Source organism: Agrilus planipennis, unplaced genomic scaffold, assembly GCF_000699045.2.
Source record: "Agrilus planipennis isolate EAB-ADULT unplaced genomic scaffold, Apla_2.0 scaffold21, whole genome shotgun sequence".
NCBI classification, from domain to species: domain Eukaryota; kingdom Metazoa; phylum Arthropoda; class Insecta; order Coleoptera; family Buprestidae; genus Agrilus; species Agrilus planipennis.
The window spans coordinates 1,317,111-1,338,109 of record NW_020439030.1 but is presented as its reverse complement, the minus strand read 5'-3'; the positions used below and the strand labels follow the sequence as shown (position 1 = coordinate 1,338,109).

Below are 20,999 nucleotides of genomic sequence, written 5' to 3'. Positions count from 1 at the left end.
ATCTAATAAAATTAATACAAACTATACAAACGGGTCTATTGGAAATAAAAAGTGGCCTCGCTCCACCACGTTAGAAAAACGACGTAAATAATTAAATTATCCAAAATTTTACGTAACGTAGTATTCTACCACGAAAAGATGGCGTGTTGGTCCACACTGACATAACACGTATTTAAAAACAAAAACTTGTCTATTATTTTGTAATGACCTTAACTATTTTTTAATAAATTAGTCATATACGTAAATAATCCCCTGAATATAATTTACAAACATCTTTTAGACTATCAGTTACACTAGAACTGGTCACTTTTATTGCGTCAACATTAACAACTATCTCTAGTTTCATTATGAATTTAATTCTTAAATTTTAGATAAAAGATATTATATTCTTCTTAGAATACAAAATTTCAATCTATTGTCATTATTTTAAATCGATAAATTATTTAAGTATTATATTATCTAAAATTCTACATTCAGATTTTTAGTATAAATTTGTTTAAATTTTTGAAAATATTCGTCCTATTGTCTTCATTCAAGCAGATTTACGACCAAAGTAGTTATTCCTTTCTTGTCTTAATTCTAGATCATTAGAAGCAGTTTTATTATTATTAAATTATTAGAATCATTCTTATGTATATACCTCTATTGTAGTAAACCTTGAAACAGGGACAGTAGATTCACCCGCCTTGACCCCTTTTGTTTTTACCTTTTCTGTTACTGTTTAGATAAAAAAGGGAAAACAGAAAGGTCAAACAAAAACTATAAAAATATGTAGCAAAATATGTATCTATTAACGGCTTTTCCAATTAGTGTAGCTTTGACATTCAAAACAATATGTTTTTATTAAGATATCCTTCGGTCAGTTTACTTGTTTAGACATCAATTAATAATATAATTTTCAAGTTAGATTTACATATAGTGCAGCATACGATGCTCTTCTTTAAGTTTATTTTAACTCTGCCAATAAAAATTTTAAGGAGGGGGGGTGCAAGTAGGGTCCCTAAGTGGGTAGCCACATTACCTCTCGTGGGCCCATGAGGTTGCCCCCTAGAGCAAGGAAGGGGTATATAACGCCCTGCAGCATTTGCGCATTATCAGGAATGTTGCATGTGCCCCCGGCAGGGAAAAATTATTGCTAGCCCATTAAAATCTTTGGAAAAATGAACTTTATTATTAATGAAAAAAAAAATACAATATACACATGTATCACTTATTTGTAAAATCTGTTTGCTCTTAAGTAAGATTATGTTATAGGGTTGTTTTATAGTTAATAATACTCTAAATTGCAATCGTTTTACTGTTGTTCGACCTGATGCGTCTGGTTTTAGTTGTCTTATAATAACAATATCAGGAAGTACACTTGTTGGTTCGTTACAAATGTAAAAGATTTCATTGAAACGACGACATAATTGGTCAAGGGTATTATTATTATAAGTTTTTTCATTTATTCAAGAGTATTTTAAAACGGATTTGCCTCGTCGAACCCTTATAAGGTAGATTTAATTCTATGTTTATACATCTGATAGGTCTGACTCTTAAGACTCATAAAAACCCCATAGGGCAATGCTCCTTTTTTTTGGTGGGATTTTCATGAGGAATCTACGGAGAAATTCCTATATCGGCGTACCCCTCATTAGCCACATGAAGCCCGCACGCTACACGCCCCTTATAAAGTCTAGTCGGATACGTTCGTGTTGTTTTTTTCTACTGGAACCTTAAGATCCTAAGCATAGACATATATTAATGGACGTTCCTTAGCCGTATGTNAAAATTTTTACTTTTTTAACGTGTTTTATTATTTTAATAAACAATTTTACAATTTGCGTGCACAGTTCCTATGTAAATTTTTCCCTCATTCGAGTTATAAATTTTGCCACCAGATGGTGTATGCCCATTTGACGAAAATCCCAATGTTAACTTACCAACAATTTTAAAAGTAAAACTTAACTTATTAATACTGTTAAGAAAATGTGTTAACTACATTGTCATCATCCTGTATGTCGCTTAAATGTATCAACAACGTAGTAATAAGTAAAAACTGCAATAGTAAATAATACAGAATGTTTATCTTAAATAATTAGGTCGTTTAACATAAACCAAGTCAATAAACAGCCAATATCATTCACAATAACATTTTTTAATCAAAGTCAAGGTAATGCAATTTCTATTTTTGTTTAATCTGCTTCCGTTTTTATCGATCCCATACATAGCTGGCCGTGACCGACGTTGCCACATAGGGTATTCGCTTTCTAAAAGAGAATAAACTTAAAAACCGCTAATAACCATATCTTGTAATTAAAATATTATGGGCTTCATGTAATATATCCATAAAAATAAATAAGGCAGGTACATTTAAATAATATTTATTAAATTACGTAAATTACTAAAAGGTTTTAAATTAAATTTGAAAAAAATACATCAAAACCTCTATAACTCGAACGTCAAGGGAGACGCCAAAAAAATCGAGTTATAGAGTTTTCGACTTATGGAGGATTTCGACTTATTCTTACTAATTTTCAGTTAGAGAAGTGAAATAATTAAAAATTCAACTTAGTTTTCTTTGAACTATAGACATGATAAGTTTCAAATTATTGAGTTGTAAAGGTTGTAAAATAAAACATTGCTGTGTTCGAAATACAGAGGTCCAATTTAATTTTCGAGTTGTAGAGGGAAAATATGTACCAAAATGGATGCAGGGATTCACTGATTATTTCGACTAGTAGAGGGTTGAGATTTCGAGTAATGCAGATTTTGGGGCTTGATGGGAAGGGAACAAAACATTTTTTCGAGTTTTGGTGGTTTTCGACTTATCGAGGCTCTACTCTATTCTTATTATAGGTAGTAGTATTTTTTCCGACCTTTAAAAAGATTATATGACGAAATTTCTTTTAGGTATTGTATGAAGTTTCACTACTCATACTGTCAGTTTCTTCATTAGGAATATGACACTCTTCGGATTCCTTATGAAGAAGCTGACAGCATCAACAGCGAAAAATCAAGTAAAAACAACCGACCAGTTCGAAACTCGGAGGAAGTGCCTACGTTCGGGAAAGCGTGCACTCAACATTTTCTCGAAATCCATTTGACAACGGCGCAATTTTCACCACGCGAATCTGTAAAGATGGCCGCGTTCGTAGATTCACTCGGACAATCTCATTCCTAGTCCACTTTACTTATAGGATGCTCCGGAAAACTGCATTTGTCATGCACTTACCTTGAGTAGGTACGTCGGTTTGAGTTCGTTTATCACATTCTTCATCTCACACGTGTCGTCGGCCATCGCATTGCCGTATTTCCGCGAATTGTTCTCGCCCGACAGAAAAACAACGTAACGTTTAAAGGCGCATGGTCGAACTAATCGCGCCGGTATCGAATCACATATGTTCAACGAGGTTTTTTATAGGTTCACGAAACTTAATACCTACTTAAGCAATCATCAATTTTACAACGATGTTTACTATTATTAGTGAGTAGGTACCGAGTTGCTTCATAAACAAATATTTAAACTGGTAGGTGCAAGAGAAAGTGCCTACTTATACAATGAATATGTTTTCCTGATGTTTCTACATCTCTTTGCTTCCTAAATGGAAACTTACCGTTTTTATTAATTCTTGTGGAATGTATTAGTTTTACCATAAACTAACGTAATATACAGGGCAACCGTTACTAAATAATTGAAGATAAAAGTGTAGTTGTACCTAGGATCCGCATTCGTCCCAGTTTTCTCGGAGTAGTCGCAGTTTAGGGGGTGTCTTGGCGGATTTTTGTATGCAATTTAGGTTTTAAAATTTCACTCGCCACACACCCGTACCAAAATTCTGATCAGTGCTGATCCATATTGAGCTATTAAAAATACTCGTATTTCAGTTAAAAATCATATAATTTCTTTTTATAATATCGATTTCCTATATCTTCAATTCTTAATCTTTTCCCGGTTAGTCAGAAGAAATTATACTACAACCTGGACCCAAAAATCATCCAATTCCTGTCATCATCATTATAAGGTCGTCAGTACTAAGACTGGTTGGACACGCACCTCCACTCTTTCCTATCCTGAACTAATCTTCACATTTCCCTAAAACTAGAACAACCCACATCCTTAACTATTTGCGAACAGTAATCTAATCTAGGGTAGAGGACCCCTCCTAACTTCGTTTCTGCCCTTTATATGTCTCTGACTAGACCTTCATGCCTGAGAAGGTGTCCTACCAACCTACCTCGCCTTTTTTTTATTAACTTCCATAAAGTCCTATGTTCTCCTATTCTTTCTAATACCTTTTAATTTCTGACCCGCTCTATCCACGGTATCCTCGTTATTCACTGGTGACACCACATTCTCCACCTTCTCAGACATGAAAGAAAGACAGGAGTAAATAGTACAGTAGACTTAGATTAGATTACTCTTCGCAAATAGTTAAGGATGTGGGATGTTCTAGTTTTAGGGAAATGCGAAGTTTAGCTCAGGATAGAGGTGCGTGTCCAACCAGTCTTAAGAGCTTATGATGATGATGAACATTCTAGCCTTTTTTACTGTTAACTATCTTACTCGTCCTCAAAGTCCCAATGAAATGTAATTATGAAGTACAATTGTACTAAAATTCAGTATAAATTTCAGACGAATTATAAAAGTCCTTTTACAGTTACCCCAAATATATCGTGAATTATTCTTTTATTTTTTCATTTTTATTATAGTCTGAAACTCCAAAAATGAATTAAAAAATTTTTTTAATTAATATTTACCACAGTCTCTTCCAAAAATAAATTTCATAATCAAATTAAAAATAAGTGTAAACTCATTATGGTAGGTGCATTTTTATTTTTATTTACAGTAAAAGTAAAGAACATTAATACTTATCACATTAGCAACTACATGATCCACTATGAAAATATTTACAAAAAGTGTTTTCTTTAAGTAAGCATCCTTAAAAAAATTTGGATTATTACTGGAAATGTTCTTATATCATTCATAAATCTGTCTGTGAAAAAAGTGCCTTTAAAAATAGGTAAAGAGTTACAAAAAAAACTGTTAAAAGGTGAATTTAGAATTAGATGCAATATGTCCTACAAACAATATGCAGATGCAGTAGACTGCTACGATCTCTTCCCTATTCGCACTGGCAGATGTGCGGATACTGCATCTAACTCTTCACTTGTATTACAGCCATTACAATTTTACCAGCACTTTCACGAAATTTCTTCATTTATTGTAAAACAAAAAAAATATGTACCTATTTACTTCATATGATAAATAAATCTGGATAGTACCCAGAAAATAAGTGAAGGAACTCTTGGCCTACTTCGCCTAAATAACCGCTACTATTTGAAAAGTTAATTTTCACAATTTCGAACCCTATCTATAAGTGAGATTTTTTTAACTTATTAAAAATATTGCCGTTCTATCTATCACAATTTCTGCATTTGACCTTTATGGGGGAAATCCTCATCGTCGTACCATTTTTGTTGTTTTGCTGATTGCTAGAAAGGGAAACAACAGGTCACATCAACATTGACTTTTATATCTATGTTTTTCCTAATACTGTTTATTATTGCTGGAGTATTTTCAAGTACAATCACAAATTAGTGCCTTTCTCGCTATCTTTGTACCACTCGTCACTTATATAATCGAAGTGAACAGTTGCAACAGAACCAGCTCTAAATGGAAAATCTGAAATATAAACATTTCTTGGTCGTAAAACTTAAATTAATATATGTACACCTGCATAGGGGGAGAAGTACAATACAACTGTAGGGATAGATATATATAGGGGTAAAAAAGAAAATGCTTCTAACCTTTGATGATGATGAGGATACCGTGGATAGAAAAGGTTAAAAATGAAGAAGTATTAGATAAAATAGGAGAAAAGAGGACTCTATGGAAGTCCATAAAAAATAGGCGAGATAGCCTGGTAGGACACCTTTTCAGGCATGAAGGTATAGTCAGACACATATTAAAGGCAGAAACGGGAGTTAAGAGGGGTAGAGGTATAACTAGATTAGATTACTGCTCACAAATAGTTAGGGAATGTGGGATGTTCAAGTTTTAGGGAAATGCGAAGTTTGGCTCAGGATAGGAAACAGTGGAGGTGCGCGTCCAACCACTCATTACAATTACTCAAATTACAATCATTTACTAATCGAAAATTAAGGTAACTTAACAATTGCTAGAATGGTTGCAAACTTAGGTACTTAAGATGAGTCACTAGTTAAGTAGGAATTTGTTTTGTAATAATTTACTATGGACCTTCAAAAACAAAGTGTTTCAACAAGATGTTTCACTCACCTTTAAGTGACTGAATCAAATCTTGATCAGTTTTTGCAAAAATGCATTTATCTGAACACGCGCCACTTAGTACTCTTTCGACGTCGACTACTGCATTCACAATGACCAAGGATTTGCCATTTTTTTCAAGATCGTTGCAGAGGGAAGCGACACCCTAAATAAAACAACTTATTCAATATACGTATATTGTGCTCCAATATGCAAATAGATCAACAAAAATTAATATCAATCATATTTCAAAATAGCAGTATCGATATTTAATACGGTGACTAATAAATAATTAAAACTCTGTTTGAATACACCCTAGACAATTCCAGAAGGCGATAGAAAGAAGGCAAGAAAACTGTTCGATGGTTTTAATCCATCAATTTTGAGGAATGTTGGACAAAATGGCAAAAGATTTTTCTTTCAGTTTGATAGTTTAATGGGGATTTCGCATTCTTAATTGACCGACCGCCAAAACTCTCACCGGCTTCTGATCAACACGATCAACCATTAACACACTAATAGCAAATAACTCAGAATTCGATTTATAGACGAAACTTCTTGAAAAATTCTTTAATAAAAAGCCAAAATTTCTTATCTACCAAAGGATCAACTTTTAACACTCTTTAGGGAACTCGATGTATTAACCTACCAACATTTAGCACTCTTCGGCATTTACTGTGAGAGTATAAACTTTTGACAGTCTCTACAGTTTCTAAACAGCCTAGAACTTGGTTGACCACAGAATCAACTGTAAGCATTTAAATAGCCTAGAACTGAATTTACCTATGGACCAAGCTTTAGCTTTCTTTGATGAATAGACAAAAACTACATTTTCTAATGAATCAACTTTTAACACCCTTTAGTGAACAGCCTAAAACTAGATTTACAGACAGACCAACTTTTAACTATTTTTAGTAAATATGGGTAAATAAACTAACATACGATTTACTAACGGACCAACTTTTAACGTTCTTTAGTAAATAGCCATAGCCTAATAGCTAAAATAACAATTTCATACCAGATCAACGTTTAGCACTGTCATATCTAAGTAGCCTAAAGCTCAACTTCCTGCAGGTTCAACGATTAGTACATTGTGCTATCCAAATAGCCTTAAACAAAATAACTTACACTGGAACTTTCAACACTTTTTCGTACCTAAATATCCAGGAACACCTCAGGATAAACTTTAAACACTTTCTGGTATCCAAATAACCTTGATCTGAATCTATCACACGATCAACTGTTAACACTCTTTAAGACCTATATAGTATAGAACTCAACAAACTCTCTTTAGTGAATAGATTTATTAATGAATCAATGTTTAACACTCTTTAGTGAATAGCCTAGAAGTAAATTTACTGACAGATCAACTTTTAACTCTTTAATCTAAAACACGATTTACTATAACGGACCAAATTTTAACGTTCTTTAGTAAATAGCCCAATAGCTAAAACGCAGTTTCATACCAGATTAACTTTTAGCACTATATTTAAATAGCTTAAATCTCCATTTCCCGTAGGATCAACAATTAGCACACTCTACTGCGCCTTAAACAAAATTACTTACCCTGGAATTTTCAACACTCTTTCGTACCAAAATAGGCCTGAACTCCATCCATCACAGGATAAACTTTGAGCACACTCTGGTATTTAAATAACTTAGAACTCAATTATCACACAATTAACTGTTTGCACACTTTCAGACCTAAGTAGTATAGAACTCAATTTACTAACAAACACTCTAGTGAATAGACTAAAACAATTTATTAACGATCAAGCGTTTATAGTCGTTAGTAAATAGCCTACTTCTTGATTTCCTCCAACATCAATTTTTAGCACACTTAAGTGTCTATGTGGCCTAAAACTCAATTTCCCACAGGATCAACTACTCTCTAGTATCTAAATAACCTCGAACTCAATTTATCACACAATCAACTGTTAGCACTCTTTTAGACCTAAGTAATATAGAACCCAATTTACTAACAAACACTCTGGTGAATAGACTAAAACAGTTTATTAACGATCAAGCGTTTATATTCCTTAGTAAATAGCCTACTTCTTGATTTCCTCCCAGATCAATTTTTAGCATACTCAAGTGTCTAAGAAGCCTTAAACTGAATTTCCCACAGGATCAACAATTAACACACTGTAGTAACCAAATTCCAGTGTAAGTAATTTACAACAAAATAACTAACACAGCAACTTTCAATACTGTTTTGTACCTGAATAGCCTACATACAACTCTATCAAGCATAATCTTAACTTTTAACACTTTTTAGTTCATACACAACCTAGAACCTGATCTACAACTAAAGCATTTTATACCACTCGTTTCTAGAATTTGGTTTATTAACGAAAGAAATTATAACTTCCTTTAGCAAATATGTAGAATTCAATGTACCAAAGGACAAGGTTGTAGTACCTACTCTTTACGAAACCGCGTCAAATCAGATTCGCAGTCAGCTTGGGAACAAGATTTAGCTTTAAACTCACCTTTGCTGATGTGTAGTCCACTCTACTAATGTGGACACAATCTATCACAACGGTTTGAAATTTGTCAGTTTTATTGTTCGTTGTCTGAACGATTTTTTCTCTCAAGTTTTCAATCGCCGGGAAGAAAACTGCCGAATCGGGCATTATCTTTAAGTAGTTATGAGAATCGTTCTAGAAAAAAAAATTTTCTTATACAATAGGCACTACATTCTTTTTCAATGCTACGTCATTTAAATATACTTAGACGATATAAATTGTTATTACCATCACTTCTTCAATCTCCACTCTAGGTCTAGCACTATAATACAAAAGGAATAAAGCGTCTACTACAACCCCAGCAAGAATCCCTTTTTCAATTCCAATTATCAAGCAGGCAACTAGAGTGACCACTAATGGGATCATATCGATTTCTACAAAACATATCGATTGCTAAATTAGTCTTAGCTATATATGTACATACACCATATGTATTTCATTTTTTTTTTTTTACTTACTGTTAATTTTCCATAAGGGTTTAACAATGGAAACCTCCACCATAAAAATTACAGCGCATATTATGACTGAAGCTAAGGTAGCTTTCGGAATGTAGGTGAAATACGGGGTCAAAAATGTCATGGACAAAACTACCATAATGCCTATAAGTATTACATTATCAATTATTACGAATCAAGTAGACTATCTACAGGAAGATTGTTAATTGATTGGTACGAAAAGAAAAGGATAGAACCGTTCGAAACGAGTGGTGTTACAGGCGAATAATGAAGATACCGTGGATAGAGGTTAGAAATGAAGACGTATTAGAAAGAATAGGAGAACAGAGGACTCTATGGAAGTCAGTAAAAAATAGGCGAGATAGGTTGGTAGGACACCTTCTTAGGCATGAAGGTCTAGTCAGAGACATATTAGAAGCAGAAACAGGAGTTAAAAGGAGGAGAGGTAGATTTAAATGTGATTGCTGTTTATAAGGAGTTAAGGATTGGGTGTTTGCCGTGTTTCCACGAGCAGTATTTTCTCAGAATGTTTTTGGATGAATGACCAAAGTGAATAAAACTCCAGTGTAAAATAAAACTATGTACACACTTTATTTACAACACTTACACATATGCAGAACATGAAAACAATATAAAAACGGAAGACAGAATGACAAAATTAGCAACAAAAAATAGAACTGGTTAAGCTGAACGACAAAACTTAACTTTCTGAACTGAACTACTACAAAATGGAATAAAATCAAACCTATAATATTACAACCACCAGTACCTGCGAGAACAAAAGCTAAAGAAAGTATAGGAAAAGACCCAAAAATACATAGATATCATTACAGTGTAATGCAATTAAATAAGGGTAGTTGATCGACGAAGCCTTCGTAGAATTTATCTATTGGGACCAAATGTTTTGAGAAGCCCCAACAGGGTGATATTTGTAATAATGAAGATTCGTATACTACAGCAGCTAATGTTAAATCTCCCAGTAATTTCTATGAATATGATAAAGTGTACCATGCTTAATATTACATACTTATCCCTAATCTTAATAACTATAAATGAAATGAAACTGTAACATTGGGATGTTCTAGTTTTAGAGAAATGCGAAAAATTAGCTCCAGGATTGTAAAAAGTGGAGGTGCGTGTCCAACCAGTTTTAGGACTACCTAACGATTTTATAATGATGATGATAAGGGCTTGTAGACTATGGTTTTCATTAGACGGGTGGTATGTTCAAACGAACTGTTAAAACTTTTTAAGCAAAACGTAACACTCCTCAAACATTGCAAATTGCTTTTTTATTTATATGAAAAGATAACTGAATTCCTCTAACCACATTGTATTTTTTGATGAAGAAGATGAAGCCCTTATAACTGCATGTAATAGAATATCCTTACATTCGTCATTATAAACTACTAAAAGAATTAGTGATTATCCTAATCTATCTACTTCACTCACCATTTCTTCAGAAATATTTAATGATTCCTATGTAAAGTGTTCTTTGTCTAATTAGCACTGTGTACTACTCTAAAGACGTTGACCTCAGTAATTAATTTGATATTTTCTATCATTGTATGCTTTCTTACATGATAAAGATGGCAATGAGTAGATTATTGAAAGAACTTTTCCAACTAGTGTAAATAAAATTGTGATTGTTTAATATTGTAAAATGTACGAATTTGCATACCTAGATACCTACAATGACACTAGTAAACAATTAGGAAAGGTTTCAAAATGGCCTTATAGTTCATTTTCCTCTACCTACTTACTAGTATAAATTCCTGCAAAAGGAGTTCTCGTTCCACTCGCGTTACTCACTGCAGCCCTCGAAAAAGATGCATTTACAGGCATTGAACTTAAGAAAGAACCAAATAAACTGCAAAAACCAACCGCTAACATTTCTTGTGTTGCATCGACCACTTTTCCCTGTGCTGAAAGTTACATTAAAATTAGAGCGATCAGGGACATCTCAAAAGGGTGCATCTCGTGATCACATTCTTAAGCCCCACCCTACCCTCCTCTCTATGGATATTATTGATTCTATAAAGGGCTCTTGTTCTGGCTGCCTTAAGTATTACTTTGAAGGATTCGATGCCCATGAGCATCCCTTTAATCGAAACCCATAAACATCTCCTTAATCGATGCCTAGGAGTATCCCTTTAATCTACGCCTAGGAGTATCCCTTTAATTGGTACCCATGAGCATCCCCTAATCGATGCCCAGGAGCATCTACTCAATCGATGCCCAAGAGCATCCCTTTAAACGATGCCCATGAGCATCCCTTTAATCAAAAACCATGAGCATCTCTTTAATCGATGCCTAGGAATATCACTTGAATGGATGCCCATAAGCATCCCTTTAATCGATGCCTAGGAGTATCCCTTTAATTGGTACCCATGAGCATCCCCTAATCGATGCCCAGGAGCATCTACTCAATCGATGCCCAAGAGCATCCCTTTAAACGATGCCCATGAGCATCCCTTTAATCAAAAACCATGAGCATCTCTTTAATCGATGCCTAGGAATATCACTTGAATGGATGCCCATAAGCATCCCTTTAATCGATGCCTATAAGCATCCCTTTAATTGATGCCTAGGAGCATCCCCTCAAACGATGCCCAGGAGCATCCCTTTAATCGTTGTCCATGAGCATCCCTTTAATCGTTGTCCATGTGCATCCCTTTAATCGATGCCCAGGAGCATCTCCTCAATCGATACCTAGTACCGCCCCTTCAACGATTCCCAATAGTATCCCTTTAAAGGATGCTCAGTCGAACCCAGGAGCATCCCCAGAGCCGGGATAGAAGTATTTATATCCCATCCCAATTCTCCTCAACAACAAACCTCTTAATTTGGTTAAGTGGAAAGGGTCACTCAAAAAAGGAATGCGAAACATTTGTCTACTTACCAAACGCTTTTGCAATCGCAATGTTGCTCAATATTGCAATAAAAGGCGTAACGAAAATACCAGAACCTAAATATTTAGCCATGTCTGTTATCGTGTATGTTTCATTATTATTCGAAACGACAGTAAATGGTGGTGGAGTAAGTTGTGGTAAACCGGAAGACACTTTGGCTGAAAATAGAACAAAATTGCTACTAACGTTTTTTAATTAATCAAAAAGTTTCAGAACAGGGCGATTTGGAAAGACAAAGCCTCCGATAGGTTTGATCATTTGTTTAGGTCTTTGCTTTCGTAAATTGGCCCAAGAATATTCAGGAAGATAATATAAATCTTCTTAGTCTTATTTGCAAGGAAGCAGCTAAACTACAATAGAACTGTACTCCTTTTTTTGATAGGACAAGTCACGAAAATTTTCGCAATTGATAAAAATGCTGTTCAAATCCATGTTTATAAGCTATTAACGAAATACCTTATACAGTATATGCTAAATGATTACAAGAATATCGTTATGAATTTCCCACTATAAATAAACAAAATCGTTGTGGAATTCCGTCCTTTTCAATGGTTTTTATGTCGTTAAATATTTACGAATGAATTAATTTTGCTTTTTTGCATAATTATCGTAGTAATAAAATTTTTATTTTGTCATCAAAAAACCATTTGTACTATTTTTTTTCCACATTGGGAAACTCCGAATTGTTTTTTTTTACTCAGCCCTAAACATGCATCCCTCAAACCTTTAAAGATTACAATTTTCTCTTTGGTTTCATCTTAATAACTTAATATATCTGGTGATGCAACAGTTAGGACAAAATATCGACCTTTAACATCAATTAACCATAAACCTTTCGTGAATTCTAGTTCCCTCCCATACACCTGTTTTTAATTAGGGTTAAAATTTTCGGTATGTCGAATTCCCTCCCAATTATACATCAATTGCCTCCCAACGGCGGCGGATAACCTTGTTTTACTAGATTTTCAATGTGAAATTCATGTTAAAATACGAAGTGTTCCACCTAATTTTAAAAAATTGCTAACAAGACAAACTAAAACTAATAAAGTTTTTCTAGATGATTGCATCATAAAGCTAGACACACACGAATTTCCAATTTGTTAAGGTAGTGGGAAACCATTTTAAAATTAAATAATAAACATTTCATAACTGATATGTGTTTTCTTTCTGAAATTATTTTATCTTTAATTTACTGAAGTACTGAAGTGCACTATAAATATATATTTATTTTCGATAAATAAAATCGGTAAGTAGTCGTTAACTTAATTATCGGAGTTGATATCAACGGGAAGGAACTCGGCTAGTACCCGGGAGGGAATCGATTTTCTATATTTTAACCAAAACTACCTGCGGGAGGGAATTCGGCATCACCAGATTGTTTATTATTTCAGGGGAGTGTTTTCTTTAACACACTCAACTCCTTATAACGCCGGAGAATACGTGGTTGTGTGTAAAAATAAATTGTTACTTACACGTTAGAGAAAACGGTTTTGATTCATGCAAACTAAATGTGTAGGCCATTACAGCGCAAAGTAGTACCACAACTGCATTTCTTGAAACTGATAAAAACCAAACAAAAGTTTTCAGTATGCTCTTTAAATCGCGACTGCCTTCTTTACTTTCACTAACTGGAGGGGTTCCATAATCCTTAATTTGCTAAAATCACAAAACAAATAAATCAGAATTTTTCTTTTTGAGAACTTTTATCACACAAAAAAAATATTTGTAGTGTAACCCACACTTTTCGTACTACAGATCAAATAGATAGACTCAAATCTATAAATAAAACTTTTCGTATTATAAATCAATTTGGCTTGGTCAGTATTAATTTGAAATTAATAAACAATATTATTTTATCGTGTTTAAAGATTTTTACTACGTCTGCGATTGTCAAATATATACCTACACAAAATAAGTTTACCTTCTGGGCTTTGTCGGACAATAGAGGACTTAACTAATCATATTTAACAATAAAACTTTTGTAAAATTATATCATTTTTCAGTAGTTGCTCTAAGACAACTTTTACGCTATCATCTACAGTGGTATACTTTTTCCTTCTATTTGGAGTGAACAAAATACAGTCTTGTTTTTGTATGATTATTAGGCTGTGCCAAAAAAACTCGATATTTTTTTTCTTGCTCTCCGTTTAAAACATCGTAAAATATGTTTAAACAAATATCCTGTTAGAAGCGGAGCTCATAATTTCAATTTTAAGAAGTCCATCATCGAATCTGAAATTTTACCGTTTAAAAAACACAGAAAAATGATTTTTTTACCGTATTTATTCCTGCAACCCAGGAAGAAATTTTTTTTCTATAAAATCCATGGCTGTATCTTATAGTACACTAAATTTGGAAAAAAGAATTTCATTGAGCCGAATTTCCATTTTCATTATTTGATTTTTTTACAGAGCTTTGAAATCAAAATTTTCCGTTTTTTGCTTTTTTCAGCTAAACTATTAAAGTTAGACGAAAAAGTTAAAAAGTTGAATAGCAATATTGTAGCTTATTTGATGTCCTACAAAAAAGTTATATATATATTTTTTTGTATCGTCAATACTTGAAAAGTTACAGGCGTGTAAAGTCATTATTTTTGTATCATTAACTTTTTGTAAGTAAAATATTGATGTTTGCATAAAAATCCAATAAAAAATAATGAAAATGGAAATTCGGCACAATAAGATTTTTTGTTCCAAATTTAGTGTACCTACTATAAGATATAGCCATGGATTTTATAGAAAAAAAGTTTCATCTTGAGTTGCAAGAATAAATACGGTAAAAAAATCATTTTTCTGTGTTCTTTAAACGGTAAAATTTCAGATTCGATGATGGACCTCTTAAAATTGAAATTATGAGCTACGCTTCTAACAGGATATTTGTTTAGACATATTTTACGATATTTTGAGCGGAGAGCAAGAAAAAAATATATCGAGCTTTTTGGTACAGGCTAATGATTATCTTATAATATTGTGAACCATCATACAAGATTTTCGTAATTTCGTATATGTTAGGGTGACACTTTCCAACTCTTTTATCCAATAGCACGATAGCAAAAGAGTAGGTGACCAAACAGGAATGCATTTTTCGTAGGTGACGAAACAGGAATCGACGAAACAATAAACTACCGTTAAGATTATTACGAAAATACTCCATAAGATCACTTGAAAACTGGTTTCAGAGTTTCTTTCTTAATGAAATAGGTCCATTTGAATATTAATATTCAATCCAACTATTTGAATAATGTACCTACCCTTAAAAGAAGAAGTACCGAACAGCACACGATACTCAAAACACCATCCCACAGTTTTGCTTCTGAAATATGTTCGAAAACATTTTTCCAAATTTCAATAAAAGTTTCTCCGTTAAAACTGAGGCCCATCAAGTTCTTCACTTGAGCAGAAGCTATAGTTATTGCTCCAGCTGACGTAAAACCAGCTACCACCGGGACTGATACGAAATCAACAAGGAAACCTAAAAATTTCATCAAACATTACGTTTTTATTGTTAGTAAAATTATGACACCGATATTATAAGCGAATAATTAATTTTATTAGAAAAACCGATGAGGTAAGAAATATGAAAAAATAACAATTTGCAAAAGATTCTGTGCGATGGCCGGGAATCGAACCCGGATCAACTGCTTGGAAGGCAACTATGCTGACCATTACACCACCATCGCAATCTATTTATAGGAATAATAGCGGAAAAGATGAGCAAAATTGAATGTCCGTTCTCCTTTCGAGTGTTCTACTTTGTAGTGTCTTCTTCTCAAGCAACTGCGTACAGGCCTGACGCTCGAAGCTGGCGGAAATTTTAAAATGGTGTAGATGCGCGGTGGCAAAAGTAGGTCTTTTAGTTCTTCAGTATTCCTATCAAGGGTGTACATTAAATATTTAAAAGCAGGGATCAGTTTACAATATGTATGTATAAATTCAATTTGTAATACTTAATATATCGGCACACCACGATTACCCCCGTTTTGTTTAGTTTAATCTGGCGATTCTTATGTAGTGATTTACCCCCGTGAATAAGAGATTGAGATACGCTCAATAAGGTGCGGAAACCAAAGCTATAGCGCTACCATTTTTATCTGGGAGGTGTGTGGGACCTCATAAAACCCTCTAGTGCAGGAGGGACTTATCTAATCCCTAGCAGGCTTAATAACCTTGGTACCCGAGCGAATATACACCCCTTACATGTAGAGATGCACGTTCTCTCCCCTACCATTATAGATATGACCACTACCACTACACGGGTCCAACCCCAAACCACCGAGCAGGTAGGAAGATTTCCTACCTGAGGTTTCAAGCTTCCCATAGTCCCAGTCTTCATCACTGGTCAAATATTCGAGGAACCCATTTCCTCCCAGTTCGGGACTGGTAACCATTTCGGGTTTATGACTTAGCAGGCTTGGTACCCGAGCGAATGTACACCCCTCATATGTCGAGGTGCACCTACTCTCCCCCACATGGGGGGTATGACTACTACCACTACTGGTCTAATTCGTATATATATCGTAATAGCATCGCATTAACATTGCTAAGGAGCTGTTGGACTCTGTCCGCGACGACCCTAATTTGCTCCAGATGGTCATAACTGGTGACGAATTATGAGTTTGTCGTTATGACGTGGATACCAAAGCTCAGTCATCCTATTGGAAGCTGCTACACGAACCAAGACCGAAAAAAGGCTCCAAGTTAGGTAGAGTGCTGTATCATGAGTTCTTGACACAGGGTAGAACGGCGAATCAGGAATATTACCTGCAAGTTATTCACAATTTGCGGGAAGGAATCCGTCACAAACGCTCAGATTTGTGGAAGAACAAAAATTGGTTTTTGTACCATGATAACTCCCCTGCTCATACATCGTTGCTTGTGCGCGAATTTTTGGTCAAAAACAACACACTAATAATGCAGCAGCCACCTAATTTCCCAGATCTGAAGAAACCCATGAATGGGCTACGCTACACTACGATTGAATAGATGAAGACGGTATCGAAGGAGGAGTTGAACAATATCACGAAAAATGATTTTCTGAAGTGCTTCGACTCGAAATTCGACCCTTCGCTGTTCATTGTTTTATGAAAAGTATGACATTCAAAAATTGCAAAATATAGCACACACTATTTTTTTAAAATAAATGAAGAAACAAACACCAAGGAAATAATTAGCGTACAACCTTATTGTTATTGTTTATAACTTACCTAAATGAAGTATTCCACAAACTAATTCTATCAATCCAGCAAAGAAACATAAAAGCACCGCGGCATTTGCTGCCCCAAAAGGTGCACCGTTTGTATACGTAAAAGTTAAAAGTGATAAAAGAGCAGTAGGGGCTATGTTAAGTTGAGGAATTGTACCAAAAACTGCGTAAATTACCCCTCCACATAAAGACGAATACAATCCATACTGTAATGAAAAATTGGAGGTAGATAATTAGATACTTTTTTTCTGTTAAAATTTGTAATGGCTAGTAAAACAGTTACACTAATTAACATGTTTCATCTAGTAAAATAACTAATTACAGGTACTAAATTCATCTGAAAAATTTTATTTTTATGTAAAGTGTTAAACTATACAAATTAATTGCTAAATATTAAAAATCAGATTAAAAATAAATACATTTTACCAATTTAAAATTGTGCGATTTCTAACGGTTTTTATAAATAGTGGGGTTTTTTATTTTTTTTTTCTGATTGTTAATATTTAGCGACATTGTTACTGTTTAACAATTGGACTGATTCAAATTTTGCAGATGTGTCTCATACAGTTTGTTATCTACTAAATATTTTTTGTGCAAACTAATTAGCGCAGAATTACCTATTACGTATTAAACAAGTTTTTCTTCTTTTCGAATTATAAATAGAATATTATTTTGCAAACATCATCTGGTAGAGTCAATAAATGGAATTTAAACGAACAATTAATGTATCCGGAAATTATTATTACAGACGAAAACATATTATGCAACGGAATATAATCATTATGTCACATTTCCGAGCGTATAGATACATATTAAAACATTCTTATGGAAATAATAGCACGTCGTCGGACTTCCCCGACATTGTATTTTGACTTCAGAAAAACCTTCCACATTAATTATTAATGAGAAATAGTTGCTATTTCATAATGTCTTACAGTGTCGTCTCTAGCCTTTGATTAAGGTAGAGCGAGATTGTTTTTCAACGCCCTTTAGTAGGCGCTTTCAATTTACACTTCACAATTTTAATTTGGTTTTATGCTAAATAAATAATAATTACTAATTTTTTTAAATCAATTTGTCGTAAACGTCAACACTTATTTAATTTAGTGGTTGTGCCCAGTCATCAAAACGTAAAACGCGCCGTTAAATCCAGTCTATTCGATTCTTATTTCAAACGAATGATAGAAAGCTCTGGTTTCAGCTATGCACAAAAGAACTGTCACCTATGTAATTTAATTAGAAATGCGTCTTGTGGAGTAGATTCAAGACTAATGCAGCCGCTTTGAATAGTTAGATTTAGCTTTTGATAAAATTAAACTTTATCCATATGCAATTGACGGAAATCTACTCCGTAAATTTTACTGAACTCAGTAAATGTGTTAGTAGTAATTGGATTTTATTTATTTATTAATTTACCACAGTCTCCCTGTTTCTATTTCGTGTTTGTATGTGTATATTTATTCTAGGTATGCACTTATGTGATAGAATTATGAAGAACTTTTCCTTTGTTTTAGGTGAATGTTAATTGAGACTTACCTCGGGTCCCAAACCTGCCAAAGCTGCATACGCAATGGATTGCGGAATCAGGGTAAGTCCTACAGTTATTCCTGCGATGAAGTCACAAACTGCATTTTCCGTGTTGTATTGACGAAACCAAACGACAGGGGGAAAAATACTCTTTAAATTTATCTTCGGTTTCTTTATAATCATTCTGGCCTATTCTTTTAACTGTTGCAACCGACTGGACTCAGAAATTTCTGTCTGAAACAATGCAAGAAATAGACAGTAAAAATTAAATCACATTAAATAAATTTGATCGTTTTTTACGAATAAAATACCTAACAAAACATCTATCAAGCGTGTCGATTTCAATGGATTGTAAAACGATTCATTGCTAATGCATTTTTTTTATGAGAATATACTAATATCAAAACGTAATATGAAAAAAAACAGGTCTAGAAAAATTTTTAACATGCATGTTTATTTATACATCTAATAAAACGACAGATATAGAATTTGTTCTATAACAAAACGATACAAAACTACTGGATACATAACACAACTCATAAATTAATCTTTTAGAGCTTTTTAAGTAATTGAAAGTAGTAAAAAAACACCGAAAAAAAAATTAGTTTGTTTCTATTTATAGATCCCTTTTTTCAAACAATGGCAAAGTTTCTTTTTTATATTTAGCAAACTGAAAATTTCAAATACAAAAGACGTTTTATTTCAAGAAAAAAATTTATGAATGTTGCTTCAAATAGTGTAAATCATAAATCTACCGGAATTAATACTTTTTTGTTTAGTTTTTCGTATTTGACAGTCTTTGTATCACTGGTATAGACAGTCTTGGTGCTGGTATTGGTTCTGTATTTTCGCAAAACTAAGACAAAGTCTGCAAGTCCATGAGTAATTTTTCTCATCACTAGTTCGGATTTGTAATGTAAGTAAACAATGACTCAGTTACTAAAAATAAAAATTGACAGTCCCTATTCTGTCTCAGTTTTTAAATATCTCACTCTCTTGATCTCGGAAATTTGAGTACTTATGAAATTTGTATTATAATTTTGAATTATCATCATAAGGTCGTTAGTCCTAAGACTGATTGGACAGAATCCAAAGTTTCAAAGAGTTTGACTGAGAGCTATTTTCCGTAGGGATCTAACGGTTTCTAGTTTACTCTACACACTGGCTTCCTATTGCAGTCATCATCATAAGGTCATCAGTCCTAAGATTGGTAGGACACGCACCTCCACTCTTTCCTATCCTGAGCTAATCTTCGTATTTACACAAAACTAGAACAACCCACATTCTTAACTATTTACGAACAGTAATCTAATCTAGGTCTACATATACTCCTTTTAATTCCTGTTTCTGCCTCTAATATGTCTCTGACTAGACCTTCATGCCTGAGAACTTGTCCTACCAACCTATCTCGTCTATTTCTTAGTGACTTCCATAGAGNAGAAGGTGTCCTACCAACCTATCTCGCCTATTTTTTATTGACTTCCATAGAGTCCTCTGTTCTCCTATTCTTTCCAATACCTCTTCATTTCTAACCTTTTCTACCCACGTTATCCTCATCATCCGCCTATAACACCACATTTCGAACGCTTCTAACCTTTTCTTTTCCGCCGCCCTTACTGTCCATATTTCGCACCCATACAGCGCCGCGCTGCAAGTATACACCTTTAACAATATTTTTCGAATTTCTAAAATTAACCGTTTGCGAACATAGAAGTGACTTCTTTTTATCGAAGGCGACACGACCCTGCACTATCCTCTGCTTTATAAATCTATTACTCCTTCCGTCCTGACTTATCTGACTTCCTAGATACCTAAAATCGGTCACTTCTTCTTATTATTGGTATCCTATGTTTATATTCGCTCTTTCCCTACTTTTTATTTCCTTACATACCAGTGTTTTGTTTTACTTTTATATATTGTCATACAACACTGTTTTGTCAGTACCACATACATTTTATTTAAAGCTATCTATAATTTTGAATATGTAGTAATTTTGTTCAAAACATCCGTATAGTAAAAAACTGTTGGGAATTGTTGTAACAATAGTCGTATTATAAAAGCATGACTATTATTACATTTATTCTATTTAACTGTTTTGTGTGTTCAC

The 20,999-nt window shown here is 33.8% G+C and overlaps 2 protein-coding genes and 1 non-coding gene across 6 annotated transcripts in view; all 3 read right to left on the bottom strand.

Moving 5' to 3' along the window:
• Window positions 1–3,445, bottom strand: part of LOC108740811 (sodium-independent sulfate anion transporter) — a 33,539-nt gene extending 30,094 nt beyond the window's left edge. Inside the window, exon 1 of one of the 2 annotated variants that reach the window (XM_018475313.2) lies at window positions 3,215–3,445. In XM_018475313.2, coding sequence (XP_018330815.1) covers window positions 3,215–3,280 — 66 coding nt within the window. In that variant the 5' untranslated portion in view covers window positions 3,281–3,445. The remainder of the gene's footprint in view (window positions 1–3,214) is intronic. The other variant, XM_018475298.2, reaches the window with a different exon arrangement.
• A 2,009-nt stretch (window positions 3,446–5,454) lies between these two features.
• The window catches only part of LOC108740832 (sodium-independent sulfate anion transporter), a 29,272-nt gene continuing 13,727 nt past the window's right edge, over window positions 5,455–20,999 (bottom strand). For all 3 annotated transcript variants that reach the window (XM_018475325.1, XM_025976551.1, XM_025976550.1), the window contains exons 2-12: window positions 18,902–19,126; window positions 17,367–17,571; window positions 15,414–15,634; window positions 13,636–13,819; window positions 12,154–12,321; window positions 11,015–11,176; window positions 9,255–9,395; window positions 9,025–9,170; window positions 8,761–8,931; window positions 6,281–6,434; window positions 5,455–5,665 (exon numbers count right to left, since the gene is read on the bottom strand). In XM_018475325.1, coding sequence (XP_018330827.1) covers window positions 5,571–5,665; window positions 6,281–6,434; window positions 8,761–8,931; window positions 9,025–9,170; window positions 9,255–9,395; window positions 11,015–11,176; window positions 12,154–12,321; window positions 13,636–13,819; window positions 15,414–15,634; window positions 17,367–17,571; window positions 18,902–19,075 — 1,821 coding nt within the window. In that variant the 5' untranslated portion in view covers window positions 19,076–19,126 and the 3' untranslated portion in view covers window positions 5,455–5,570. The remainder of the gene's footprint in view (window positions 5,666–6,280; window positions 6,435–8,760; window positions 8,932–9,024; window positions 9,171–9,254; window positions 9,396–11,014; window positions 11,177–12,153; window positions 12,322–13,635; window positions 13,820–15,413; window positions 15,635–17,366; window positions 17,572–18,901; window positions 19,127–20,999) is intronic.
• Trnag-ucc lies at window positions 15,771–15,842 on the bottom strand. Its single transcript has one exon. It is a non-coding gene; the product is annotated as a tRNA-Gly (tRNA).